Source organism: Bipolaris maydis (genome assembly GCF_028858645.1).
Source record: "Bipolaris maydis strain C4 unplaced genomic scaffold PSV08scaffold_19, whole genome shotgun sequence".
NCBI lineage: Eukaryota > Fungi > Ascomycota > Dothideomycetes > Pleosporales > Pleosporaceae > Bipolaris > Bipolaris maydis.
In genome coordinates this window covers 108812-135834 of record NW_027093875.1, presented here as the reverse complement: position 1 = coordinate 135834, position 27023 = coordinate 108812, and the positions used below count along the sequence as shown (strand labels likewise).

The 27023-nt window shown below is 50.9% G+C and overlaps 9 protein-coding genes across 9 annotated transcripts; 3 read left to right on the top strand and 6 right to left on the bottom strand.

Moving 5' to 3' along the window:
• Positions 1–577: 577 nt before the first annotated feature.
• PSV08DRAFT_383270 (carbohydrate-binding module family 20 protein) lies at positions 578–1880 on the bottom strand (the record flags this gene model as incomplete). The annotated part of the gene is made up of 3 exons (XM_014218367.1): positions 578–1224; positions 1278–1716; positions 1779–1880. The coding sequence occupies 3 exons, from the start codon at positions 1878–1880 to the stop codon at positions 578–580; spliced, it is 1188 nt and encodes a 395-aa protein (XP_014073842.1).
• Positions 1881–3302: 1422 nt separating this feature from the next.
• Positions 3303–5360, top strand: PSV08DRAFT_212411 (carbohydrate-binding module family 20 protein; the record flags this gene model as incomplete). The annotated part of the gene is made up of 3 exons (XM_014218366.1): positions 3303–3564; positions 3618–3727; positions 3785–5360. The coding sequence occupies 3 exons, from the start codon at positions 3303–3305 to the stop codon at positions 5180–5182; spliced, it is 1770 nt and encodes a 589-aa protein (XP_014073841.1). The 3' UTR covers positions 5183–5360.
• A 32-nt stretch (positions 5361–5392) lies between these two features.
• PSV08DRAFT_233136 (uncharacterized protein) lies at positions 5393–6541 on the bottom strand (the record flags this gene model as incomplete). Its single annotated transcript, XM_014218365.1, has 1 exon — positions 5393–6541. The coding sequence occupies one exon, from the start codon at positions 6539–6541 to the stop codon at positions 5432–5434; it is 1110 nt and encodes a 369-aa protein (XP_014073840.1). The 3' UTR covers positions 5393–5431.
• A 410-nt stretch (positions 6542–6951) lies between these two features.
• Positions 6952–10346, bottom strand: PSV08DRAFT_212404 (uncharacterized protein; the record flags this gene model as incomplete). Its single annotated transcript, XM_014218315.1, has 3 exons — positions 6952–8035; positions 8085–10067; positions 10115–10346. 3 exons carry the CDS (start codon positions 10344–10346, stop codon positions 7008–7010), a joined length of 3243 nt encoding a protein of 1080 aa, XP_014073790.1. The 3' UTR covers positions 6952–7007.
• Positions 10347–12017: 1671 nt separating this feature from the next.
• PSV08DRAFT_357327 (uncharacterized protein) lies at positions 12018–12702 on the bottom strand (the record flags this gene model as incomplete). Its single annotated transcript, XM_014218364.1, has 2 exons — positions 12018–12567; positions 12641–12702. 2 exons carry the CDS (start codon positions 12700–12702, stop codon positions 12018–12020), a joined length of 612 nt encoding a protein of 203 aa, XP_014073839.1.
• A 429-nt stretch (positions 12703–13131) lies between these two features.
• PSV08DRAFT_413199 (glycosyl hydrolases family 31-domain-containing protein) lies at positions 13132–17771 on the bottom strand (the record flags this gene model as incomplete). The annotated part of the gene is made up of 8 exons (XM_014218325.2): positions 13132–13296; positions 13350–13881; positions 13934–14348; positions 14398–14603; positions 14654–14702; positions 15418–16895; positions 16942–17695; positions 17756–17771. The coding sequence occupies 8 exons, from the start codon at positions 17769–17771 to the stop codon at positions 13132–13134; spliced, it is 3615 nt and encodes a 1204-aa protein (XP_014073800.2).
• A 1026-nt stretch (positions 17772–18797) lies between these two features.
• PSV08DRAFT_406087 (uncharacterized protein) lies at positions 18798–19571 on the top strand. The gene is made up of 2 exons (XM_014218324.2): positions 18798–19088; positions 19148–19571. The coding sequence occupies exons 1-2, from the start codon at positions 18949–18951 to the stop codon at positions 19431–19433; spliced, it is 426 nt and encodes a 141-aa protein (XP_014073799.1). The 5' UTR covers positions 18798–18948; the 3' UTR covers positions 19434–19571.
• An 853-nt stretch (positions 19572–20424) lies between these two features.
• Positions 20425–23197, top strand: PSV08DRAFT_383243 (uncharacterized protein; the record flags this gene model as incomplete). Its single annotated transcript, XM_014218323.2, has 5 exons — positions 20425–20633; positions 20950–21086; positions 21173–21687; positions 21755–22106; positions 22166–23197. 5 exons carry the CDS (start codon positions 20425–20427, stop codon positions 22999–23001), a joined length of 2049 nt encoding a protein of 682 aa, XP_014073798.2. The 3' UTR covers positions 23002–23197.
• PSV08DRAFT_366787 (uncharacterized protein) lies at positions 23055–24522 on the bottom strand. Its single transcript, XM_014218362.1, has 7 exons — positions 24349–24522; positions 24276–24295; positions 24179–24215; positions 24057–24124; positions 23615–23994; positions 23459–23560; positions 23055–23409 (listed from the first exon to the last, which is right to left on the bottom strand). Exons 1-7 carry the CDS (start codon positions 24491–24493, stop codon positions 23091–23093), a joined length of 1071 nt encoding a protein of 356 aa, XP_014073837.1. The 5' UTR covers positions 24494–24522; the 3' UTR covers positions 23055–23090.
• Between the last annotated feature and the right edge of the window lie 2501 nt (positions 24523–27023).

Sequence of the window (27023 nt, the reverse complement as noted above, 5' to 3'; positions counted from 1 at the left end):
ATACCGTTGGGTAGGTATGCATCCTTACGTACCCTCTCTTCGGCCTATCCATCCAAGAATGGAAGTTAATCCTGGCTCCCCCTCTTCATTACATAATGCAAGTCGTAGTAAGTAAAAAAAAAACACCCTGGTACATTCTCCACCGGCACAACCTTCCCCAATAGCACTAACCCCAAAAAAGAGAGGCATTTCGCATCCCTTGGCATATATGCAGACGAATAAGCAGCAACGCCCCCCGTTAGCGCCTTTCTCCCGCCCTGACCCCATGTTTCCGCTTGTTGTGGGGTACATGGCTTCTAGGGCGTTTTCCAGACGCATCTGCAAGTCGTGCACGTTCTGTATTCCCAATTCGGACTTTTTTTTTCACATGTCAAAGTCACCAGAAGATTGCGGCACCACTTGGTGTGCAACCACGCAAGAAGAAGAAGAAGAAGAAGAAGAAGAAGAAGAAGAAGAAGAAGAAGAAGAAGAAGAAGAAGAAGAAGAAAAACCTCATAGACATTGATTCAAATGATTGCTACATGCTTGGGTACACAATTCTCCATAGCAACTGGAGAAGATGTATTTTAATTTTATTTTATTTCCAAGTCCCTTCTACAGTGACAGTGTTAGCGCACCCGTTAGGCACAGTGTACTGTCTATTGGCCCCACTCTCGTACGTGACGGCGCCACTACTGTCAACTTTGATGTACTTGTACTCGAAGCTGGTGCCTGCAGGTAGGTTGAGGGTGGTTGTCCAGAGCGGGTTGGACGAGGTGTACTGGGCGGCGGACAGGGCAGGCGCATTGGCAGTGTTCCAGCTGCCGAGCTGGGAGATGGAACCTGCGAGTTTGACGGTTTGGCCAAAGGAGGTGGTGGTTTTGGAGTTGAAGGTTACGGCGACGGTGGAGACGGGGGTGGCGCAGGCGGTGGGGGTTGCGGAGGGTGCGGAGGTGGAGGTGGAGGTGGAAGTGGGCTTGGAGGAGGACGTAGGGGGTTTGCTCGAAGTTGGGGGTGGGGAGGTGCCGGAGCTGCTGCCGGTGATTTTGATGTCGGCGCAGGTGAGGTAGACCTGCGGGGTTTGGAAAGAGTTCCATTTGAAGGAGAGGAGGGTGTGGTTGCTGGTGTAGTTTGGGATTTTGATCTTTGAGCTGACGGTGTAGCCGCCTGCGATGCTGGTGTAGCATGAATTTAGGGGGGCGTTGTCGACGCTCCTGCATTTCAGGTTGTCGTTGAAGCCACCGCCTGTCTTGTGTCAGTCTGTGTCACTGATTTGGTCAAGATTCAAGTCTACTTACATGTGAACCAGTCATTCCTCCAGCAGGCTTGGCCTTGCTGGCAGTCAGAGTTGAATCCGCATGTCTGTCCAGGGACATCTGTGCACTTCAACTCTCCAGCTTGGAAGCAATCCTCTGCTGCTTGCTTCTCTGCTTCAGTAGGGAGGTATCCAGGGGTCAAGAGCTTGTCGACAAGAGCTTGGTTTTGGCAGATGCGGTAGGTGAACATGCCACCATGGTCACCGTTGGCATCTACACACCACTGTACATCGACGACATCCCCAGCCTTGTAGGTAATGACGGGCTCAGAACCCCAGCGAGGCCCGGGCTGGTTGTAGTCAACTGACACACGAGCATTGTACCCGCAAGGACCCGAGCGGCCGACAGCTGCGGCGTCAAGATCAGGCCATGCTGTTACCGGCTCCAGAATTGTGCATTCGGGGCACGTATCAGCCCCAGACTGTGAAGTGTGAGAAAACTCTATTTGGTGGCCATGTTCAGATGTGTTGAGGGAATTTTTACCTGTGCATTCAGCCCTGTTCGGCTCATGGGTGAAGTGAGGTAGCCATGCGCATTGGCACTGGCTGCAAGTGCAACAACGGGTAGCAAGATCTTGGACAACATGGCCACAGAAGACGTTCTCTTGAAAGATGGGGCTGAGAAGAACAAAGTTGTGTGTGATGAAGACTCGAGTGAAGGGCTGGCACGACACATAAATACAATCACGAGGGCAGTGTATGTTGGCTGTCTACAAGCTCGCCCTTGGTCCTTCACGATGATCAAGTTCAAGTCATCTCTCTGGACATGCCGATGTTTCGTTTCCCACTTCAGACGCCATGTGATGGCTCGCATGGATGCCGTGGTCGAAGGGCGTTTGATTGGATTGAAGTCGGCATAAGCGCAGGCACACGTCTCCCCCAATTAATTTTCTGCCTGGCAACACGTCCTGATGGGGTCTTGGATGGTTTCGTCGAGGCTGGCGAGTTGCAGTATGCAGCATGCCGTAATTTCATGCATTAGCCTGTCCGGCTCCGCGTTTTCAGACAGGAGCGGAGATTCGTGGAATTTTGCCGCATGCGAGATGTATGTGCCTGCTTGAGCAACGCAGTGCCGGTGCATGTCCATCTCCAGGACGAGCAGCGATGAGGAGGGTAGTCTGCTTCGGCCGCTTTCCCTATCCATCGTAGCTTGGCGAGGCCGGCTGGATGGCGATTGGGTCGCTGTCGGGAGCGCAGGTAAGCTTACCAGACCAGCGGCCGCAAAGGCTGTGGGCAAGTGGTCATGAGAACAAAAAGAACGTCGCCCGGCCCGCACCTTAAATTGAAAAAAATACGCTGCTGTGCCGTCCAAGGCGGGGACGCGCGTGGCGAGGATGGGGGAATGGCAATGCTGGCCCCCAGTCGGAGTAGCCCAAGGCACATCAGCACATCAGCTCGCTTACCGTCCCGCCACCGTCGTGATGACTTGCGACACCCTTCATTTCCCCTACCAACCTGGACAGCCTCTCGTCGGCTACCACTCCCATGCGCCTCGGATGCCCGACACGCGACCGGGCAAGACGACTGGGCGAGTGTGCTCCAAGTCCGCCCTCTTGTTTCCCCAGCTGCCCGAATAGGCGTTTGCACCGTCATCGCCAGTCCGCCGCCCTGTTTCACTCGTCCACGAGGCTCACGCCGGTGCCCTGTGCTCGGACCGATACTTCTCCATGTGTAGGCCCTTCATCCAGGCACGTCGTCTTGAATGGATTCATGACGGCCCGGGCGAACAAGCTCCTCCTCTCCATGCCCCCATGCCCCTTCCGGCCCATGTATGCAAACGTTGTCGGCGCCCATCTCGCATAGACATCCAAACTACCGAGCAAGCACCACCAGCGCCACTCGATTCTCGTCTGGGGTTGTGGGGTTGCCGTAGCATCGTGAGCGGCATTCTCGTCCCCGTACCCTCATCCACCGTCTATAAATCCCTCCCTCGGCCTCGTCTGCTTTCGAAACCACCTCACCAGAGCCCTTCAAGCACCAGGCCCGGGAAGCCCCCCTTCTCTTCAACATGTTGTTGCTCAACATCTTCACCACCCTCTTCTTCTACATCACCTGCATCGTCTCCGCCGCCGACACCAATGCTTGGAAGTCCCGCAGCATCTACTTTGTCCTGACGGATCGTATTGCCCGCAACAGCAGCGACACGGGCGGCTCAGCGTGCAGCGACCTCGGCAACTACTGCGGTGGAACTTTCCAGGGCCTCGAGTCTAAGCTCGACTACATCAAGGGACTTGGATTCGATGCCATTTGGATTACCCCCGTCGTCTCAAGTATGTTCATCACGGCTTCTGCCAACACAGAGCAGTACTAATCCAACTTGTAGACAAGGCTGCTGGATACCATGGCTACTGGGCCGAGGACTTGTATGCCGTCAACTCAAACTACGGCACTGCTGCCGACTTGAAGAGCTTGGTTGCCGCTGCCCATGCCAAGGTATGTCCGGATTTAGTATCTATGTTCATAGCTAGTACATTTGCTTACTCATCATAGGGCATCTACATGATGGTCGACGTTGTCGCAAACCACATGGGTCCTGGAGCAATCACAAACAACCGCCCTGAACCTCTCAACCAGGCTTCATCATACCACCCTCCTTGCAACATCGACTACAACAACCAAACCAGTGTCGAGGTATGTCAAATAGCCGGACTCCCCGACATCTACACCACCAAGAGCGAGATCCGCACGCTCCTCAACACCTGGGTCAACTGGCTCGTAAACGAGTACAGCTTCGACGGTGTCCGCATCGACACCGTCAAGCACGTCGAAAAGGACTTTTGGCCTGGCTTCTCTGCCGCTACCGGTGTCTACAACATTGGCGAGGTGTTTGACGGAGACCCAGCCTACCTTGCCCCGTACGCCAAGCTTATGCCCGGCCTCCTCAACTACGCAGTCTACTACCCGATGAACAACTTTTACCAGCAAACGGGCTCTTCCCAGGCGCTTGTAGACATGATGAACACTGTCAGCAACACCTTCCCTGACCCATCTGCCTTGGGAACCTTCCTCGACAACCACGACAACAAGCGCTGGTTGAACGTCAAGAACGACCAGACTCTGCTCAAGAACGCTCTTGCTTATGTCATCCTCGCACGTGGTATCCCCATCTTGTACTATGGTACCGAGCAGGGATACGCTGGTGGTGACGACCCAGCTAACCGAGAGGATCTGTGGCGCAGTGGCTTCAACACCAATGCCAACCTCTACCAAGCCATCAAGAAACTGACCGCCGCCCGACAGGCTGCCGGTGGTCTCGCAGGAAACGACCACGTCCACCTGTACGTCGCCGACACGGCTTACGCCTGGAGCCGTGCCAACGGCAACCTGATTGTCCTCACCACCAACGCTGGCGGCAACTCCAACACCCAGCACTGCTTCAACACGCAAAAGGCAAACGGCCGCTGGACCAACGTCTACGGCAACGGCGCCACCGTCTCTGCCGATAGCAACGGCCAAATCTGCGTCTCCGTCACAAACGGCGAGCCCGTTGTCCTCCTCGCCGGCTCCGCTACCCCCACCACTGGCACTACCCTCTCCACCCGCACCGCCACTGCCACCGCCACACCAACCGCATGCCCCACCGCCGTCTCCGTCTCCTTCACCCACCGCGTCACCACTGTTCCCGGTGACACCATCAAAATCACTGGCAACACGGCCCAGCTAGGTAACTGGACTCCCGCCAACGGCCTTGCCTTGTCCGCAGCTAGCTACACATCCAGCAACCCTATCTGGACCATTACCGTGCCCCTGGCCGCTGGATCCTCCATCTCGTACAAGTTTGTCAAGATTGACAGTGGAGGAACTGTCACCTGGGAGAGTGACCCCAACAGGTCATACACTGCGCCGAGCTGCCAGGCGAGTGCCAGTGTGAACAGCTCATGGCAATAGTTGAGAAGATATAAGAGAAGGATTTATGTGTAAATTCTGTTGGATAGAGGGGTTAGGGGGTTTAGGAGAAAGAAGCAAACATACGCGCCAAGATACTCATGAATGTAAAGAACCTCTGTTTTTCAAACGTATATATATATATATATATTTTCCAAAAAATTCTCATACATACTTTCTCTCTCTCTCTCTCTCTCATCAAAGCATTCATCTTCACCGCTCATAAGGAAGAGGGTGGGGGTAATTTTTTTTTTAAAACTTGATATCCCACTCACACCCCGCATCTTCCTCCCACACCTTCCAAATCCGCCTCGCCACCTCCTTGAACTTGTCCTCGCCCAGCTTCTCCCTCCAATACTCGACCACAGTCATCTCGCTCTCCATGCACTCCCAGTACTTGCCTCGCTGGACGCCGTCCTCGCCCCCACACGCCGCCAGCCATGCGCCCGTCTTAGCGCCCTCATCCGTGTCCGTCGCCACCACCGTCTCGGTGTAGTACAAGAAGGAAAAGGCGGGATCGTACAGCAGCGTGCGCCAGCTCATGTCGTATTTTTTGAACAAGGGGCTTTGCGTGAAGCCCGGCGAGAAGGCGTGGACGGTCCTCTTGTTGTCGGGATAGGAGGCGTCCAAGTGGTTTTGCAGCAGAGTGGCCAGGAGGATCTGGTGCGCCTTGGTCTGGCCGTAGACTAGGGCCGCGCTGTCGCGCAGACCCAGGGCGGCGCGGGTGCGGTGCCAGAGGCGCGCGACGACGTTGCTCTTTGCGTGGTCGGGCCGTGGGGGTCGCGGCAGGAGGACCGTGTCGCGGGCGAGGTAAGAGCTGACGCTGCTGGTAAAGACTGTGCGGGACGAGGGACTGAGAAGGGGTTCGAGGAGGGAGGTCATGAGGAAGGAGCCGAGGAGGTTTGTGACGTAGATGATGTCGAGGCCTTTTTCGTCGTAGCGGCGCTGCGAGCCCGTCACGTCTGGGATGCCCGCGTTGTGCACGAGCATGTCGATGGGGGTGCCTTGGGTGCGCCAGCGGGAGCAAAAGGTGCGGACGCTGTCCATGTCGCTTACGTCGAGGGTCCAGCAGAAGATGTTTGCGGTTTTGCCCGAGGAGCCCAGTTGCGATCTGATGTGGGCGACGGCTTCATCGCCTTTTGCTTGGTTTCGGCATGCCAGGTAGACGGTTGCGCCCTGTCGGGCTAGTCGAATGGCGATGCACAGTCCAATGCCGCTGTTTGATCCGGTTACAATTGCGGTTTGGCCGGTGAGATCGCGCTGCGGAGGGTTCTGGGGTGTGTATAGTCGGGCGAGGACGAGGTTGAGCGAGCACTTGAGGTAGGACGAGTAGAAATCCCAGTAGAGCAAGAGTGGGGCCATTGTGGGATTAGTAGCGTAGGGTCCTTTTGCTCATGAACAGTGAGCTATACGCAGTGCAACGGCTGGAACTAAAGACAGGGGCGTTGGAGCGCAAATTATATCCACACGTAACTGCCAAGAAATGGCATTATATCGTTTAATCCCCAGGCTGCCAATCCACAACGGCTGTTATCCAGGCGGTGTCACGGCCAGATCGCCTGTACGGGCGTAAGATGGGGGCGGAAAAGTGGGGATGCTCCCTTTGAGTTGACCACCCTTGTGCTCAATCATGTGCTACTGCATTACCGATTCTCCCTACTTCCGTTATCAGTAACCAAAGAATTTCCATATTGGGCAGGTGCTGAAGGCCGAGTACATCTCGTGGTACAATGGCGTACATGACATCAACGCAAGCAATCCAGAGAGGACAGTGTGCAAAATTCGTGATTCCTATCATAACGGGAAGATCCAAACACGGGCCCCAGGCTTATAGGTCCCGCATAATATCGTCAATGGTGACAGGTTTCCTGACTGCGTTCGAAAAGCCTTCGTGAAACGATACCCATATCCTTCCCGCATCTCCCTGCGTCTCCCCAAGATCCTGCCGCCTCTTCGTCTCCTTCTTGCTCGCATCCGTCTCTTGTATTACTCGTCCGAAGAAGTCACGCTTGACAGCCTTCTGATTTACTGCAGCAATCTTCTCTTCGGTCGTCATCTCCTCCTTCTTTCCTGCCTCTACGTCATCGTCAAACTCGTCTTGACCTCCGCGGCGCTTGCGATTGGCCTGTTCACGGATCGCAGATTCTTTCCGCCATTCTTGCTCGAGGACACTTCGCACGGCGTAGCGTGCTTTTTCGTCTTTCTTGCTCGCGAGAGTCTCAAAGGTGGCTAGGACGTCGAGGGCGGGCTCCATGCGCCAAATGAAGCCTCCACTCCTGTGTGACACTTCTTCTGTTTCGATTCTAGATTTCTCAAAGCGAACTCCAGTTGCGACCATGGCTTCGACAGCCTTCTTTACCAACTCTTTCTCTGAGGCTTTGCGTACTGAGGCTGTGGCAAACGATTTTGATCCCGATGCACCGGTGTTGACGAGAACAGGTTTGACGTCTGGTGACAACATGCGTAAGACATAGGGTATCAGCTCCATGACCATCTCTTCTGGACTTCGAAACATGCGAGTTAGAGACAAGCTCAGAGTTGTTTGCAACGCCATCAATTGAGCCCTGCTAGCTTTGGTCTGCTCCATTGCAGCAAAACTTGCGCCAGGTCCGGAAAAGGGAGTTGGCTGCGCGTCCGGATCGGTTACGGGATTCGTAGTCGACCGAATGGGTGAGGCAAATAGATCGTGGAATGCTAACACGGAGTTGGAAAGGTAGGGTGCAAGCTCCCATTCCTGTGAGCCATGCACGGCTGCGTTGATTGTGTCGTGAAAATGCAACCATTCGTAAGCTGCGTTGGGTTTGCTGAGAAAGGTGTCGTCTTGGAAAGGCTTCTCAGGGTATGCAGTAAAGCAGTCTGTTCATCGTTAATACACCCTGAGTACCCAGTATTTTAGCAAGCTCACCAGTCACAACACGGTCGCAATCGCCACTTGTATCGACCATCTCCCTAAGACGATCCATGGCGCGCCGCTTTGCCGCTTCAGCAACACCGATCACACCGCTTTTCGCTCTCGCTAGTGCCGTTGCTGGGTCAGTAGTTTCCGCTTGTTTAGGAAAGCCAGCGCCTTCGCGGAAGACACGGTCAACCACATCCTTCGCACCGCCTCGCCCCAAGCTGCGAGTAGCTCCCCCACCATGCTTCAGGTCGTTGATGAGATTGTCTTCTATCCATTTCCGCGAGAGATGTGGCGGCTCTTTGGAACTGTAACCATGTGTAGCTCGTAATCGCCCTGCTATCCACTCGCTGACTACCATGATGCCACGAATATCACCTTCGCCTGTGCCACTACCTGTTCCACCCTCTTTCTTTGTGCTCACCCCCCATGTAGCCTCGCACAACCGACGAACACCGTCAGAATCGCATTGAATGCCTTCCTTGGTGAAGATATCCTGCATGCGAGAAACTACCATGTTGAGGCCAGGTTTGCGGATGTGCACTATCTCGGCCAGCGATGACTGTCGTAGCGGCCGTAACGAAGGGTGATAGAGATCGTTGCATATCAGTATAAGTGGCCGTAGTAGTCGAAATTTGTCTCCCTTCTTCTTCTTTGTTCCGGTATTTGATTGCCCCTGCCCAAGTGCTTTTGAATTTTTCTCGTCCAAATTAATCAAGTCGATCAGGGCCTTGATGAAGCCACCCTCACCCGAGCCACCACTTCCTACTACACCGTCTACCTCATCAACCACGACACATACTGGCTTACCAGCTTTACGAACTTTACCATCTGCTGTGCTGGTGTTGATGCCACGGACGTTCTCAGTCCCTACCATATCTCGAATACGGCCTTTGACAACGTTTCCACTGCGCTCATCGGATGCATTAATCTCTTGAACCTCGTAGCCTGCTTGCCGCGCACAGACGTGTGCAAGAGTAGTCTTTCCAAGTCCAGGAGGGCCAGTCAATAGTAGAATCTTGCGGTGCCTTTGCTCGTCCTCCTCGAACCCATTCTTGGCCTTCTTCGGCTTTGCCTTTGCAGATCCTGGAAAGACGATAGGATCCCAAGCCTTTAGCCAACGCAGTACTGATCGATGTGTTCTTTCGTCTCCAACCAGATCTGTGAACTTCTTTGCCCTGTACTTCTCGGTCCACATGAGCGTACGACTACTCTTGCCACTTTTGCTGGTGGGTTGTTCCACAGACTGCTTTGGTAATTCGAGGTTCTTCATTGAATTGCTCAGTGCCTTCTCTTGATCCAATGTCTTGGCCTCGTCCATCAATTGGTGAATGTTGAGCCCGTAGTAGCTGGTCCTCGCTTTTCCTTGAACTGGCTCCGAGCGTGCGGCGATGATTTCTTCATATGATTCGACTTGGCGCTTTGCCTTCTTCGGTATGTATATTACTTTCCCAGCTGCGTTGCGCGCCACCATGCCACGCATGGGTTGTGCTGAAGTAGGTTCGTGTGACGTATGCGGTCGCTTGACGGGCGATTGTGACTGCGACTTGAAACTGTAGTTGTCGAGCTCTTCGACTGGTATCGATTCGGGATCCGCCAATTCATCTTGGCTTGCCGGTGGTGTGTAGTCGGCAAATCCTTCTGGGACTTCGGGTAGATCTTTGATGCTGCTCACTGCCCTCCTCTTTAAGGTATGCTCCTTGAGCGCTGCAATGTCCTCTTCATCATCTGAGTCGTCAAGAAACCCACCAATTTTGCGGGTGGTATTATTATTTGGTACATCCTGCAACGGCTCACGGGCATCTTCTGGGCGCTTTCTCTTCTTTGGCGACGGCGGTTGTGGCATTGATGAGCTGGGCGGATATGCGATAGGGGATGATATGAGTGGCATGGCGAATGCTGGAGGTGAAGAAGGAAATGACGGGTCTCCAGTTGATACGTCAGTCGGACAGCGCTTGATTGGCAAATGTTGACGGCGCTTTGCGGGTGTTTCTAGGGGGATTAGTACTGGTTGCAGTGTGTATTCACACCAGCAGTACCAACTAGTCCTTCGCCCTCACTTCGAAACACGTCTGCAACTCTCCAAGCACGGTGTTGTATGACGACTCCTGCGCGGGTCTTCTTATCAATGTCTTCAGCGATGCACTGCTGAATTGCGCCGATGTCGTCAGAATACGAAGGAGTAGCAGGCGCGCCGTGGATAAATTCGAGTTCCGAGTTGAGCAGAGCAGGATCGAACGAGGAGGGAATGCCTGGGGAATAGCTACTCATCGGTCCGTGTAGACAATGTCAATCCACTGTCTGGCGTGGGGAGGCATTCTAAAGCGCTATCGACGCGTCGCGTGGAGTCGCGTTTTGACGCTAACCGCTTCTAGCCTCATCCCATTTTAGAGCCCCCGCCTATTGTAAGTATGCATGTCCGCCAACACCAACACCAACGAGCAACGTCGAGAATCGCCCTCGTCATTCCTTGCTAGCTGGGATGATCAGTTTGAAGTTCAAGCAGAAGAAAAATCTTTTCCAGACATTAAGTATGTACGCAAAGTCTTGACGTAGAGTTGGGTATTCCCTCTGCCTTGGACACGGCTCTACATGCCAGTATTATGCAAAAGCATTGTTTCCAGTCCGACATAACGGCGTCCTCTTCCATTCACAAACAAGCACATTTGTGTCCTTATGTTTTCCTTACCATGGCAAGCCAAAATCGTCCCACTATCCCCATATGGCCGCAACTGTCCGACGCCCGCCGCACTAGCAAGCAGAAAAAATGCGTTCGCACCCCCACCCACGGTCCAGTCACTGAATCAAAATAATTGTCTCAAGATTGGTCGATAGCACGTCAATCCACTGACTCACACCCTTCTTGATCTATATTGCATGTAATTTGAAATATTCTTCATACTCAATTGGTAGTCCAAAAGCTGAATGGCGCAGCGGAAGCGCGCCGGGCTCATAACCCGGAGGACGCACGATCGGTAAGCAATACCTACTCACAAGGAGTCATTCGAATCCAATCACTAACAGTATCTAGAAACGTGCTTCAGCTACTCTATCTTTTTTTGGGTGGAAATCTTTTTGCTTCTAATGTCTTTTTGGTCTGTAGAATTTGTGTGAACATTATTTCACTCGTGATGAGCAGAACAAAGATATTCAATTTAGGTTTTTAATTTTTACCCGCCAGTTTCATTTACCTTTTTTCCCCTACATAAAACTTGTTTTGTACTACATCTCGAATGAAGGCGGAGAGAACGCATCTTGAACGAATATCAAGTAGTCATTGCACATATTGCTCCTTGAAGCAGACTGGTGTCAAGGCTCTTAGGGAAAGTAAGGAATCATAAAAATAATCTCCATTTGTCTTATTTGACATGGTGGAAGTTATGATACATAACACTAATTCAAAATACTGCCCCAGCTTACCCTTCAACTATCATTTCTCTCCAATCTCGCCGCACACTTGCATTCTCTTTTGTAGCTATAAAACTCTTTAGAATTACTCCAGAACAAGATATGAAAGAGAAAAATGGAGAAAATCCTCTCGATCTCTTGGAACTCCCATGCTGTATTGTCGGATCACCGATATCCCAATACCTGCAGGTGCGAATCATGGATTGTTCCGCAGTCTAGCAGCGATGATTAGGTGTATTCCGCATGTATCCATAGAAACAACACGCAGACAGCCGCAATATTTCATGAAGAATGTCTTCAAAAATGAGCTGAGTGGCTTTGGGAATGCTGTCGAAATTCGAGTGGCGAGAGCGAACAATGATGGCTTGGAAACTAAAGCGTTCCCTTGTTATTGGCCTCTAGAGAATTAGGTTTGCCCAAATGGCTCTTGAATCATAGATTTCACTACTCTATGTCGTCTATGACGTTCTATTTCCAAGAGCGGCCCGCTCTTAAAATCTCCGGGATACGTTTTACAGTTCTGCCACGACAATGTCACTGATCGCCCCGTTTCACCCTCGTGAACTTCAGCATTTCCTTTTCGAAAACCCAATTTCCAAAGCTGAGAGGCATAAAATGGGGTTTTTTGCTATTCTGATAGAACCACGGCCGCTGCAAGCCCCAGTAACACAAAAGTATTGTCCTCAGGTTCGGAAAATTGTTCCCGTCGATAAAGATATCATTGGTGTCATCGTAGGAGACAACCAAGGTTGTCAGCTCCCTTGCTCGTACGTGGCAGTTCTCGTTATAAGAGGGAAAATCCTTGAGATATTCGCAATCCATGTGCCAGGGGTTGAGGGTAAATGGGAGCAATGCTGTTTCCATGTAGAACTGGCGGCATACAGTCGCCAGGATCAAGATGGGCCCCTGTCTTCTTTTTGCAGATATAGTGCTCCAGGATTCCGTTGTGTCCTCGCTCCGAAATTCAATTGAGATTCTAGTGCTATTGCGTCTCGGGTATGCATATATATGATAGCCTCCAAAAACTTGCTCCCAGATCATCAAGCGTATCTCTTCCGGAAGTCGCAGCAAAGGCGACTCAACACTGGTTGCGTTTTCGTCTGTTCTTGTTAGCATGTTTACGAGAGCCTAAGATGATAGGGCAGGCTGTTACTTACAGCAATGCTTCGCGTGAGCCTTCGGCAAATTTCTTCTCCCGTATGCTACCTGAATTAACCATTGTACCTCGGAAGTGTCAATGGACAGCTCTCACTTGGATTTCGGGGATCCATTCAGTCTATTTTGCGAGTTGTATATTGTGTATTGACTTTTTTTCTCGTGTTCGAAGGTGTAGACTTGAAGCGATGTGTCAGATGTCAAGCAAGGCAGGTTCATATATAACTCCAGTACGTGATGCAAAAATTAACTGATTTAATAATCAGCCCCGAATCCAGCCTCAGCTAGAGGTTCAGGCAGTATCAAAAATATTGCAAGAAGTCAATAAGTCTATCCAATGAATATGAAATCCGACTCCAGGAGCCACTTTCCTTCACTATCAATAAGTTCACTGACAAATATGGGTTTGTGAGATGTGCAACTGCGGTACCGGAGCGAGCTTCTCCCGCAGTGTCACCTATCAGTTGAGAGCCATTTCAATAGCAACATCCATCTAGTGTACAGCAGTGACTCTGGAGCCAGCCAGCTGCTTCTTCGCGCTTGCAATGCGCTCCAACTCGATTTGCTTTTGCTTATCGTCCAAGCCACCAGCCAGCGTACCCATGTCCTCGTCGCCAAAGAGCAAGTCAATCTCCTCCAGCGTAAGCTGCTTAGTCTCCTGCAACACCTATTAGCAATTTGATTACGTCTCTTACTTTGATGCAAACGTACCTTGAAAACGAACCAAATCGTGGGCAGTGTAACGCAAATGTTAAAGGCCACGAAAATAAAGTAAAATCTATAAGTAATATCGTCCAAGCCAATAGGCGAGACCTGATTCCAGATCGTGCCCACTAGCCAGTTACCAACTCCAGTCGAAAATGCCGAACCGCGTCCACGTATACTCAGCGGCATGATTTCAGAAGCATATACCCAAGAGATGGGACCGAATGATACGCTGAAAATGCATGAGACGAGGAATAGGAAAAATATGCCAGCGCCAGATAGGGAGTCTCTTCTCGATCCAGTAGCTCCTTCGACTTGGGATCCGATGATGGCTTCACAGATGAGCGCAATGGTGATACCGATAGTGCCAAAGAGAAGAGGTTTCTTACGTCCAACGCGGTCGACGAGGAAGATAATGAAGAAAAGGTTGCAAATGGGGCCGACGAGGTTGTAGAAAGCCGTTACAAGGAGGTTCTTATCGCCAGTGATACCTAGATTTTTGTAAAGAATCGTGTTGTAGTAGCCGATGACATTGATACTTGCGCTACTGTCAGTTTGGATCAAAGAGCAAGTGTTTGGAAAAAACGTACCCAGTCATCTGCCCAAAGAATTGCACAAGCGTAGCATGCATCAATCTCGTGCGCCACGCAGATACCGTAAACATGATTCTCCATCCTGGTGCGGAGATTGCCCGCTCCGCATCGCTGGTTATCTTGATCTCGTTGAATTCGGCTTGAACCCAGTCATCATTGGTTCCATCGTAGTGCAGCTTCCGAAGTACTCTCAATGCTTCATCTGCACGGTCTGTCTCGACAAGGTATCTCGGAGATTCCGGGAAAAACAGTATGCCAGCAATGAGAATTATGCATGGGACGCATTGAAATGCAAGTGGGAAACGCCAAGAGAAGGAATTTGTAACGGGGACCTTCGAGGACCCATATCCCACCCAGGTCGAGACGATAAATCCTACTCCAATCATCTGCTGAGTGACTCCGGTGATGAGACCTATCCAGTTTAGTCTTCAACAACTCAGTGTTTCCTTGTTGATACAGACCTCGCGTTTTTGGATGAGCGCATTCCGTTTGGTAAATAGGCACTGACATGGACAGCAGACCTACCGCCCACCCCGCCATGATTCGGCCAACCAGTATCATGGCGAGATTTTGTGCGGCGCATTGAAGGATTGCCCCAATAAGATTAATGGAAGCGGCAATCATAATGGTCTTTCTCCGACCAACGCTGTCCATAGTAAACCCACCCCTGCCAATTGTCAATACAACTCGCCTCTGCCACAAAGGCTCGATCCTTACATCAACGAGCCGAAAAAGGCTCCACCCGAAAACGTAGCATTGACAGCACCTATAATCGGCGATGCTGTATCTGCCCTGAAGAAATCTTGAAAGTTTTGAGATTGAATAACAATAGTCATTACTCCCGAATCGTATCCGAAGAGAAAACTGCCCGTGCCAGCAAAAATGGCGAGGGCCAAATTGAAAAAGAGCCCCATTTTTTCGCTGGTCCTCGAATCAGTTTGAGAAAGAAGAAGGGATAACTCGATACTGCTGGTATCCCGCGGCTTTTAAGAAGCTGTTGGCCAAGGTACCAATTGCCCCGGGATGCAAAGTATCGATGCATGTTGGTCATCGGGCCATCCAACCAGTATTAGACACCAAGCATTCAGCCGGAAGCCCGCTCCTAGTTTCCAACAATTTGTCCCTCATAACCTTCTAAACGTGCGGCTTGGTGGGGATGCGGCTTGCCGATCACTAAGAACCCAAATCCGGGGGGAGAGTGGAATGTTGTTGGGGTGCAGTAGTGGGAGGGGCGGGGATTTAGTATGTTGAATTTCCGCCAATAGGCAACATGCACAGTGAGAACCTGGACGGCTCACACTCAAAAGATGCAGCAAACATGACTGCTGTTCTAATCCCTAAGGTTGTATCCCTATCTTGCATAACGAATATTGTCCCGCGGCACTGCATGACCCCTCACATTCTAGCGTTATGCTGCCCTTACTATCCCAGTTTTGAGACTTTCCAATCCCCGCTCAGCACATCCATTCCTTTGGCTTCGCCATTGGCGTCGACCTCCAAAATACCCTTGTGCTCGCCCTTGCTATCCACCAACACTGCTTTATCACCTGACTTTACGCCGTAGAGTCTAACCTCGCCGCCAGAAGCGAGCCAGTCGTATCCGAAGCCGTCCTCGCCTTGAGTTTGTCCGAGCACCAACACAGTGCCTTCACGAACGAACAATGGCAATTGGAGAAATCCATACTTTTCCCGGACCCATCGGCCGCCTTGTTCTTCTTTGCCATCCCAGAAGCTGAACCAGCGACCAGGCGGAAGATAGAACTCAGCGGTACCATCTTCTTCAAAGACCGGAGCAGCCAGAATCTGGCTACCAACCATGAATTGGCGATCCAAGTACCAAGATGTGGGGTCATCTGGGAATTCCAGAGCCACTGCACGCACGCTAGTCGGCCAGCCGTTTGCGATGCTCTCCTCAGCCTGAGCATAGAGATAGGGCATAAGGCTGCGCTTGAGTTGCACCCAATGTCGCAGCACATCAGTACAACTCTCAGGCTCTGTAGAAGAGTCATCGACCAGCCATGGCACACGGTACGAGCTTGAGCCGTGAAGTCGACTGTGAGAGTTGAGTAGGCCAAATGCAACCCAACGCTTGTAGATCCAAGGCGGCGGCTTACCCTCGAACCCTCCAATGTCACTTGTCCAAAATGCAAATGATGCAAGTCCCAGACTCAGACCCCCGCGTACTGACTCGGATAATGCAGCAGGGGTAGACTCGCAGTCACCTCCCCAGTGAAGTGGGAATCTCTGAGAGCCAGCGCATGCCGTGCGCGCAAAAAGGATAGCTTCATGCTTTCCGTATCGCTTCTGGACTGCCTCGTATACTATCTTGTTGTAGACGAAAGCGTAGTAGTTGTGCATGCGGTTCGGGTCCACAGTCTTGTCATGCCACTGGACCTCCTTGGTGGGAATACGCTCTCCGAAGTCGGTCTTGATGGAGTCGACTCCGACCTCAAAAAGCTTCTCCATGCAGTCCCTGAACCATTCACATGCTTTGGGGTTCGTAAAATCGACAATACCCATGCCCGTCTGCCAGAGATCCCACTGCCATACATCGCCGTTTGTTTTCTTGAGCAAATAGCCTTTGTCGGCTGCGTATTGAAAAACTGGACTTGCCTGCCCAATGTATGGATTTGTCCAGACGCTGACCTTGTTGATGAGTCCTTCTTTTTTCATGCGTGTAATTTGACCTGCAGGGTCGGAGAAGGACTCAGGGTCCCAAACGAAGTCGCACCAGTGAAAAGCACGGAGCCAAAAGCAGTCAAAATGGAAGACCTCGACGGGAATTTTGGATTCAGACATCTTCTCAACGAAATGGCGGACTGTCTTTTCATCGTAAGAAGTCGTGAAAGAGGTGCTAAGCCACAGTCCATACGACCATGCAGGCACACGGTTCGATTTTCCAGTAAGGATGGAGTACTTTGTGAGAACTTCCTTTGGAGTAGGGCCATAGATGAGGTACCTTTAAGAGTCAGTCGTTGTCATGTCCAAGTATCTGGCAATCTTACCATTTCAACCGTTGTCCTTCCACTGTAGTCTGCAGTCTAGCACACCTTTCGCTTCCAATTTCCAGGTCAATCTTATCGGGAGTATCAATGAAGACGCCATATCCTCTTGAGCTGAGCCAGAATGAGACATTCTTGTAGGCCTGTTCACTTGATGTGCCGCCGTCTTCATTCCATATCTCAATGTTCTGGCCGACTTTGTTCCAGGCCCCAAAACGCTCGCCAAGCCCATGAATGGTTTCACCAACACTCAAGTCAGTCTGAGTGAACATGTAATGCTTGTGAGCACCTAGGTCTCCAGCGGTCTTGGGTGTGCTCAAAGCCGGTGAATAGGCGAGGCCTACACTGCGGTGGCCCAGCGCAGTCAACGATTTCGATCCATCGGTAGCGTGAAACTTGATATCAAAAGTGTGCTCATCGGAACTGACAGTGGCGCTCAAGGCTCCTGAGGTGATTGTAGTACCTCTGTCCTTCTTGACAATTTCACCCTTGCATTCGGGCTTTCCGTCCGGGAAGAGATCGAAATCCGGACCAAGACGCCTTGCACCGGCAAAATGCGTGACTTCGAGGGAAATGACGCCATCGAACTGGGCTTCGACTTCCACAGATACAGTGCTCAGGTTGAGGGTATCGCCACGAGAGAATATCTTCTTAGTCGGACAGAGCAGTGTGATTGCCTTGTTGTCTTCACGAGGGGTAACTGTGTATACTTCCTCTGCATGCTGGACTGTAAAGCGGTCATTGACCAGCCACATGCCTAGGTTACATTAGCCAAAATTCAAATAAATTAATGTTGGCTGTTTGCAATCATACGTACCATCGCGAAACTTCATCTCCTCGGTTGACTGGTGATTGTAGGCAATGTTCAGCGAGAAGTGTCAGCGTCACTGAACTTTGGCCGCTCTTTTCATCTCAAAATGTCTCAAGATGAGCAGAGGTACCATCTTGACGCTCGGATGCGCGGTCCGGCCCGTGGAGTGTCGCTGCGAGCATGTGGACGGATGCTTCGGTGGCAAATAGTCCGCTACCCCTCACAGCGCGGGGTAGTTCACCAAACACCCCATCAATGGACGCTTCAGCGTTGACTTTTGCATGTCCGAGCCAAATTGAACTCCCCCATCTTCTTTAGTTGTATGGTGCGAAAATGATAGTGTCCGATTCAGGTAATCTTCGAGACCCACTTCGGAATCGGTGCCCGGGCTCCACCAACGGTCAAAAGGGGTACGGGGTACGCTCCGATGCCGACTACAAGACGTCGTACGCAGCCGACGCGGCTCTTTTTTATTGTCTTATCTCTCGCGATGCTGGAGTGTTGGCATCAAGGGGGTAATAGCCTTTCCTGCCCAGCGCCCGTTGTCGCCGTTGCCCAGCCCCGATGGCAAACTGGTTTTTTCACCACCCCCTATACTATGCAAGGGGTCGCTGCGACCCCAACGAGCAGTAACTGTCAACTGAATAGCAGCGACTTGGTTGCTTTAAAACGTCAGTACCCACTGATAAGTCTTGGAATATTGGTTTTGGAGTGCGGCACAGTCTCGAAAACAGGCCAACTGTCAAGTGCCGCAGCTAGCTCCGTGGAAAAGAAGCAAGGAAAACAGAAAACAGTAATCGAGAGTCAGTATCAGCCGTTTGACCTGCCTTGAGCGAATCGTTCATTACGTGCCCCACTATCCGCCACGACGTACGAGGCAACAAGTGGTTCTGATCGCCAGGTATGTGTGATGATTTGCCTCAAAGTTTCGGCGTAGTCACTGCGTGTTGAACCCCTTTTAGAATGTAGCCTGTGCATTGACGGTAAGCCGATCATGTGCTAATAGTTTTAGAAAACATAAACCGGCGTGTGATTCCGCCGGTAGCTTCGTCGTGGACAGGTCTAAAACAGCTGGTTTCCTCCGCCATTTACGATCATCTGCAAATCGCATTATATTCCAAGCCCGCCCATCTTGACGATACTATTTGTTTTTTCTCTCATCTACAGGCCTTGTTTCAAACACCCGTAGCACCGCAAACATGACGGTTACGGTAATGGTGTTCTATACCCGTCGCCCCGAAGTAACACCGGAGGACTTCCAATCTCACATAGAACAAGTCCATCTGCCCATATATCTGGAAGTGTTCAGCGAAAACAAACCACTATCGTTCACAATACGGTAAGGACTACTCTGCACACACTGCTCGAAACAAGTGCTGATAAATCTTCACTCTTTAGCTACACCGAGCGGGTTAGTTCTGGAGCTGGAGATCGACTAGGAGCAGTAACCTCCATGACGGGACGAGCTGCTCCTGATGACCCAGTTGTCCTTATTGGAGAACCAAAGGAGCTTGGATGGGATGCGGTCAGTGAGATGACATTTCGAGACGAGCTGCACATACAGCAATGTCTTTCTGTTATGGACGGAAGCGGTGGGGAGCGCATCAAGGAAGACGAAGACATGTTCGCTGTGTTGGAAAAAACCAAGGCGATAATTATGACAGAAAAATCCGTTTTGATGTAGGCAAGATGGATTGAATTCGGGCAGCTTTGGGCTGGTTTGGTGAATTGCGGATGTATATTGTACAAAAGGAAGGCGGCGGCGTACAACTGGAATGTGCACGGTGGCTTTTTTTTTTAGAATAGAGTAACAAAAACATCAGCATTGCAATTTTGGGATGGCCTTGTGTTTTGACAAGTGCTGGTCGGTTCGTGAATATTCTCACTTTTATGTAATACGAAGATGTGACAATGCTCTTCATGATTTGGAGGAGACAATCGACATATCACTCATCCGACCCCTTGCGTAAACAATCAGTCGAATTGAATTCGATACGAATTGCGTTTCTCAAATCTCACAATGACTTTACATACCTGCATCTCACCTGACAAAGACGTTGCAACGGATGCGGTGCCGGGTACCCCAAAACACGGCCCGAAGCCTCTTCTGCCAAGCCAAAGTCACGCGATTCTACTCTCTGGGGAGAGGAATGATAGACATTGCATGGACCACTGTCAAAGAACTCGAAACCCCATACCAATTGTCCGCGACTCACACAAAAAGTCATTGCTCAATTTCGCCTGACCTTACAATCGTCGATAGATACGGGTAACGAAAAGCCACTACTATGTGCTATTAGCAAAGGTTGGTTCCAAGCAAAGACTCCAAACTACTCCAAATAGGCCTCTAGTATAAACAAGCTAGATCTTAGAAGCATGACACAGACTGACTACATACGCGCCGAATACAGAGACCGTGGATCTGGTTCCAGGTGAGCACAGAAAGGGGGCAAGAGGGGTGTGAAAGGGGAAATGGGGGTTTTACTAGTACAGCCGAATAACGCAACTCGACCCAAACTCTCCATGGTTCGCATGAACAGACCGACATTTGACAAGATACGCATCGTATTCTCGACATTTGGGGCTCTTCTCGCTCTGCAGGGAACGTGTGCAGGGAACGTGTGCAGGGAACGTGTGCAGGGAACGTGTGTAGTAATGAACCACGCTTGCAACCCATGCATTGCGGCACAGGGCCTGGACGGTCCTCTCCACAAGCGCGCGGGCTGGCGGGCGGGCGCTGGCGCTGGCGCGGGCTGGAACAGAACAAAAGCCACGAACGGAGTACACGCCTCGATGGAGCTGCGAGTGTGACGATGCGACCATCATTCATGCGCGCCCGAGACAAGGGAACATGCAAGCCTCCAATATGCCGGTACCTGTATCTGTAAGTCTCCGTTTCTCTGTGATTGGTGTGGGCTTGCGGTCGGCCCTTCACAGGACGGCACACGACTCAGCTCGTGAGCCGGACCCAGCCTCCAGGTCTCTTCTATTCCTTCTCATTAAAGAGCCCAGGTCCAAGGGACAGCGGTGTGCGAAGGAATGGAAAGAAGAGAACAATTCCCTTCTCGTGCCTCATTTTTTTTCCGAGAACATCTCCACAATCCCATTTCCCGTGACTACGATCAGCGCCCAAAGGAAATTTAAACGGGTAATTACTGTTTATTAGTGCGACCGCTAAGCCTTTTGATGAGTGCTCCAAGAACGATCACGTACAATCTGCCGAGCATGACACGCTGGGCTGCTAGTGTTGCCGCGCTAAGCTTCATCTCTATCACGAGTGTGCAAGCAGCGGCGGTTCGTGAGGGCACTCCTGGAAACGCTTCTTTTGACTACGTGGGTACGGAAATCTCTCTCTCTCTGAATACTTTGTTCCCACAGAAAATGTCCCTTGGAGTGTTCCTGCAATCTGACTTGAGATACTAGTCATTGGCGGTGGTACGACTGGGCTCGTCTTAGCAACACGACTCTCTGCCTTTGCGTCCGTCGCCGTTGTGGAAGCCGGCGGGTTCTACGAGCAAGACAATGGAAACCAATCCGTAGTGCCGTACTATGGCCTCGTAATGCCTGTTCTCGGAACCGCAGAAAACTATCCTCGCCAGCCTCTTGTAGACTGGGATTTGTTAGCTGCTGCGCAGCCCTCGGCTGGTAACCGGCGCATTCACTATGCGCAGGGCAAGACTATGGGAGGAAGCTCGGCGCTCAACACCATGTCTTACCACCGAGGAACTGTTGGATCATACCAGCGCTGGGCTGATCTAGTGGGAGACCAGAGCTATGTCTTTGACAAAGTTCTTCCGTTTTTCAAGAAGAGCAGCACGCTCACTCCGCCGAACTTGGAGAAGCGAAATGCGCCAAATGCTACGGTGCGTTATGATGCTTCAGCATTCGATAATTCGCTGCGTGGTCCGCTGCAGGTATCGTGGGCGAACTGGGTCGACGTAAGTCTGATAATCCAATCAAGTAGCTTGTGAGGCATGAACTGACTGCATACTTTAAAATCTGTAGCCTGCGCAAAGCTGGCTAGTACGTGCTTTACAAGACATAGGTATGAAGCTCAGCATCAAGGGACTTAGCAGCGGAGTATTGGATGGAGGCGCTTGGGTACCTACGACAATTGATCCGAAGAATGCAACAAGGAGCACCTCGAAAAGTAGCTATATCGACACGCTCGCTTCTCCTTCATCAGGTCCAGTCGTCTACTTGCGATCTCAAGCCGGTAAAGTCCTGTTTGACAATGGCAAAAAGGCAACTGGTGTAGCCGTAACTACAAACGGCAAGAATTATGTGCTTTCTGCGAAGAAGGAAGTCATCATTTCGGCAGGCGTGTTTCATTCACCACAGCTACTTATGCTATCCGGTAAATTACTCCAACATGTTTCTCGTCAACAGATACAGACGTGCTAACATTCAATGCAGGTATTGGACCCGCAGATACTCTTGCCGAACACTCCATTCCAGTCGTTTCCAGCCTTCCAGGCGTAGGCCAGAATCTCTGGGACCAGATTTTCCTAAATGTACTACGTGGTTTCAAAGTCCCAAACACTGGCACATATCTCAGCACGCCCGCCCAAGTAGCTGTCGCATTACAGCAATACTATTCCAACGCCTCGGGTCCATATAGCTCTGCAGGAGGCTATCTCTCTTTTGAAAAACTTCCGTCCAAGAATCGTGCGAGTTTCTCGTCTCGTACGGCCAAGTTGCTAGCCGATTTCCCCAAGGATTGGCCAGAGATCGAGTATATTGCTTCTGGCTTTCCCAGTGGCAGCCAAGACTACCCAACCATTGGTTCGATTAGTGCTACGTTGCTCACCCCTTTGTCAAGAGGAAACGTCACAATCAGTAGCGCGTCTATTTCCGATCCACCAGTCATCAACTTGGGCTGGTTGACTGACCCCGCAGATGGAGAAGTCCTCGTTGCAGCATTCAAGCGCGTCCGTGAAGCCTGGAATAGTCGCGCCATTGCCAACTACGTCGTTGGTCCAGAAATTGCGCCCGGTGACGCGGTATCTTCTGATGCTGATATCTTGAAGTTTATCAAAGAATCTGCACAGCCAATCTGGCACGCAAGTTCAACATGCGCAATGGGCAAGTCTGCAATGGAAGGCGCAGTTGTGGATTCCAAGGGCCAGGTGTTCGGTGTCAAGGGATTGCGCGTTGTCGATAACTCGGTGGTTCCTTTCAGTATTCCAGGTCATCCACAAGGCACGTTGTACATGTTGGCCGAGAAGATCGCAAATGGGATGCGAAAGTAGAAGAAATTCCAAATCCAGTGCACTCAAGCGCATACAGGGTTTTGTTCCAATCGAGCTACAGTGTTTCAGTCACTATCAATGATCCAAATTCACACTGCTGGAACTGCTGTAGACCGAGTGTTGCTTTGCGAAACAGGAGGCAAGGAAGCTTCTTCGCATACTATTGTTCGAGCCATGGACGAGTCGCTTCCATGACTTTTCGAATCCAAAAAATTTATAACCGCGACTGGTTTTAAGGCCGATGATGGTTTCTCTGGGGTATCCTGTAGTCCGATCCATTGGTGGTACGGCATAGCATTGCCGTTATTCTTAGCAAGTTTGGCGCGTCGCGCAGCCCATCGATTCTTGACGAATGTGTGCAGTGTAGGCAGGCATGTGCAGATGACGCCCATCCACATTTCAACAAGACTACCAACGTTAGTAAGTATACGTGAAGTGCTGCGAGTGGCAAACTGACATCCAGATGAAGTTTGTAACCATGGCCCAAGTCCCGTCTTTTGCAATCTTTCCCATGCCTCTGACCACAGCTTCGACTCTAATTATGCTGACAACCAGAACACTGCGATGCGATCAGTCTAAAGCTTCACTGAATGACTTCAAGTGGCCAACTCACAAAGAACCAGTCATTAGCAACAGTGCTACACCAATCTTGCGTCGTTTGGGTAGGGTGAGATCTTTGATGATAAACAGTGGCAAGACCAGAAGTACGAAATCCGTCGCCGCATTGATACATGCGTTGGCCAAGAACAAGGCATCAAGGTCGACACATGACCCGCTCGTGATGCTAAAGTCCCAGTATTTTTCTTTAGGCTGACACACCCAGGCAAAACCGAACGCGGCAAGGCTGCTGTAAATGACACAGACAGCCAGGAGAGCATAGATGACGAAGTGGAACCCTCTGGAAACGGAGAAGCGCAGGTAGAAGAGACAAAGCGATGTTTTGATGCACAGAGTCGAGAGATTGTAAAAGATCGGGCCGGCGATGTCACCAATCTGTGGTGATGGTAAGTAACTTGCTAGATAACAGTTGCAAGGTGCATGCAGCCAATGCCTACCTTCATCAGTTGGTGAAACTGGTAGGGTGACACATCCCAGATATGCTTTCCTAAGCCGTTGGTCGTCTCTGAGTCGCTTTAGCTGTGATCATGTTTTCGATAGTTGTACGTCTGCGTCTTACGGTAACAAGTAGTGATTGAAAATCCAAGGGCTAGAATCTATGACTCCTGTCAATTCCCATGCGCGTGGAATAGTATTATCCGAATGCCAATGCGTACCGTCGCTAAAGCAATCGCATCTAATCATACTGTAAGCATTGTCCTCAAAGATGCAGACGGGTGGGTTGCTTACAATCATCATATCCTGTATTGCGCAATATGTACAGTTTCGTGTACATTCGAATGCCACACAGGGGCAATGCAACAACAGGCCCGAGAACGCTTGGGATGATGACGCGATAGGCGATCGACTCGCCAGCCGTGTTTGTTGAACTCATGCTCGCGGTGTTTTGCGAGGGCAAGACATGGCAAGCAAACAGCGCGTCTGATGCATTTGAGCAGGTCGAGATATAGACCAAGACAGCCCAAACGTTGGCGCCAAAGGGGCGTGAGCGCCACCAGAATCAGATTCTCCAGTGATCAATCATATGTGTGTATAGAGTTCATATCACGAACCGCATGAGGTTAAGTCTGCGGCTAGAGATACGGCTCGGAGACATTTCCTTTGGAATACCGCCGATCACACCCGCCTCCCCGCCGTGAGGCGCATGGGAGGATGCGCTCCTTTGAAGCCCATTGGGACAGACACAAGTGCTGGACCAAGCAGGGGAATGTCAGGTACTTCCGGTGGAGGATTCCTTCATGCGCACTATTATCGACATCGTACCTTGGCCACCTGAAAGCGGAAGCGGAAGCCCTCACGAAGCTAACGGCTGGCTGAATTTGAGATGCCGGCGCAGGGGGAGTTGCAACAAATCCGTAGTAGTGTGGCGAGCGGTCTAGCAGTAAAGAAATTGATTATACGCGACGGTCCTGGTCCGCAGCGAAATGTTTGGCTGGAGGGCGTGAAGGATGTGTGAAGGATCGGGATGCCTGACCACGTACAGATCGCGTCCAAGTCACAAAGGGTCACGTGATAGATACATGATACATCATCGCACCTCCGACTCCCTGTATGTCTATGCGTCTAGACCGCAGCGTCGCGTCCCGCCGCGCCTCGTTGCCCCGACACCCTGTTAGAACGGCGACCTGACCACGTGTTGAATATGACGCACAGCCTCTCTTTGTCCAGAACGTACTTTGATCGATTGCAGTTCAGCCAGCATGAACCACAGGCAGTGGCACGATCGTCGTTCCACAGATCGCAGCAGGTTTACAGTAGTGCCAAGGTCTACCAAGCGTCATTTTACAGCTGCTGGGCTGAACTCCCGGATTGGCAGGCCATATCCAGCCCCTGTTTAACATCTCATACTGCCTACTTACTTACGTACTTACATACTGCATACTTGGCAGCATCCTCGTTGGCGACTTTGGTCAATGAAGGTTGCATAAGCAGCCACTGCCGCCTCATCATTCTCCGCTGGAGCACGAGCCTATTGTACCGTCGTGCGAATCCGAACATGGCGCACACGGACACGGTGCGGCGCGGGTGCTTGGGCAACAAAACGCAATCCTTAAATCTCACCGGAGTCATTCCGCATGATGCACGTTGTCAGCGAACCATTGGGGAAAACGTCCTTTCAACAACATCATCAAAGTGCCCATGTCGGTAATTGAAACCTGAAGCCAATCTACCCCAGTTTTATCCCATCCTAATCTTTTTCATAGTCAACAAGGCTAAGCTACCACATGTTCATGCGCATCAAAAGCACAAGATGGAAGCTGTCGATAAAACATGATCGCGGTGCGATTTATCCGGCCAGTCCAGCATCTTATCGCCAGCTGCATATCCCAGAGAGCAATACGAGGTCTCTAGATTAAGGGGCATAACAAACTTCCTCTACACACCCTTAAAACCAAAGACGTTCAATATGACGAGCCTGGTAGAAGATGCATGACAAACACATATACCCCATTATGTCCCAGGATCTAGTTCGATATGCCGCTCGAGGCGGAATGATGATCAAGCATTTCGTTCCCGCCCCAATCCGCCCCGGACTCGGTGAATTGTGTAACACCACGTCCTCGGCGTGTGCGTATCCGTGTCTAAGATTGCTCGCAGATACATGTACATGGCATGCAGACAATCCCAGTATTCTTGCATATTTCAAACACGGCTCTTCAGATATGATAAGTACGTACACAATTGAAGCGCAAATAGTTCTATCTGAACAGAATAACGCTTGTGGTTAAGCGACATGCACTACCAATTGAATCGCCGGTAAACAGTATTTTAGATTGTGCTCCAGAAATATGTAGTGGACCGAGGCATATCGTTCCTTCGAGTCGCGAAAAAATACCCAGTGATAAAAGGGAATGATGTGCCCGTGAAATGCTACCTTTGTGAATAGAAGTCCGAACCACGTATGTACAAAAGTCCGAAAACAGAGACACTCAGTATAGTGTATCCGCGCCATAAAAGAAATCGCCAAGATTTCCCTCATCACTGCTGGAAATTGATGTGTTACGGCCTTGGAAGATACGTATGCATTATCTGCTAAAGAGAAAAAATAGGTAACTTCAGCTTTTGCTATGGTTGCATGCAGCCTACCCCATTGTTGAAAATACATTCTGCTAGGCTACTAAGATTATTGCCTAACTTACGATGACACTATGTATCACAGTGGACTAGCAAGCCAAGCAAAAATGTCCTTGGCAACCTCTGGAAAATCGTAGCCTCAGAGCCAGTGAGCTGGTACGGCTTCCCAAATGAGTATAAAGCTTTGGTGCTCACCTGGTATTTGTAATTGTCTCAAGACTTGACCATAGATTCAACCCTGAACAACACTCCCTTGTGAATTCTACCTAGGCAACATCGGCCACAATACGATTTGCGCAGCCGTTGGGAAATACGCTGATATCAACATG

Excerpts from the sequence above, each read along its gene's own strand:
- PSV08DRAFT_406087 (XM_014218324.2), top strand. The coding sequence starts at position 18,949 with ATGACGGTTACGGTAATGGTGTTCTATACCCGTCGCCCCGAAGTAACA. Across the intron at positions 19,089-19,147 it reads CCACTATCGTTCACAATACG|CTACACCGAGCGGGTTAGTT; the intron begins GTAAGGACTACT and ends TTCACTCTTTAG.
- PSV08DRAFT_366787 (XM_014218362.1), bottom strand. The coding sequence starts at position 24,493 with ATGAGTTCAACAAACACGGCTGGCGAGTCGATCGCCTATCGCGTCATC. Across the intron at positions 24,216-24,275 it reads ATGCGATTGCTTTAGCGACG|ATTCTAGCCCTTGGATTTTC; the intron begins GTACGCATTGGC and ends CAGGAGTCATAG. Across the intron at positions 23,995-24,056 it reads AGTTTCACCAACTGATGAAG|ATTGGTGACATCGCCGGCCC; the intron begins GTAGGCATTGGC and ends CCATCACCACAG.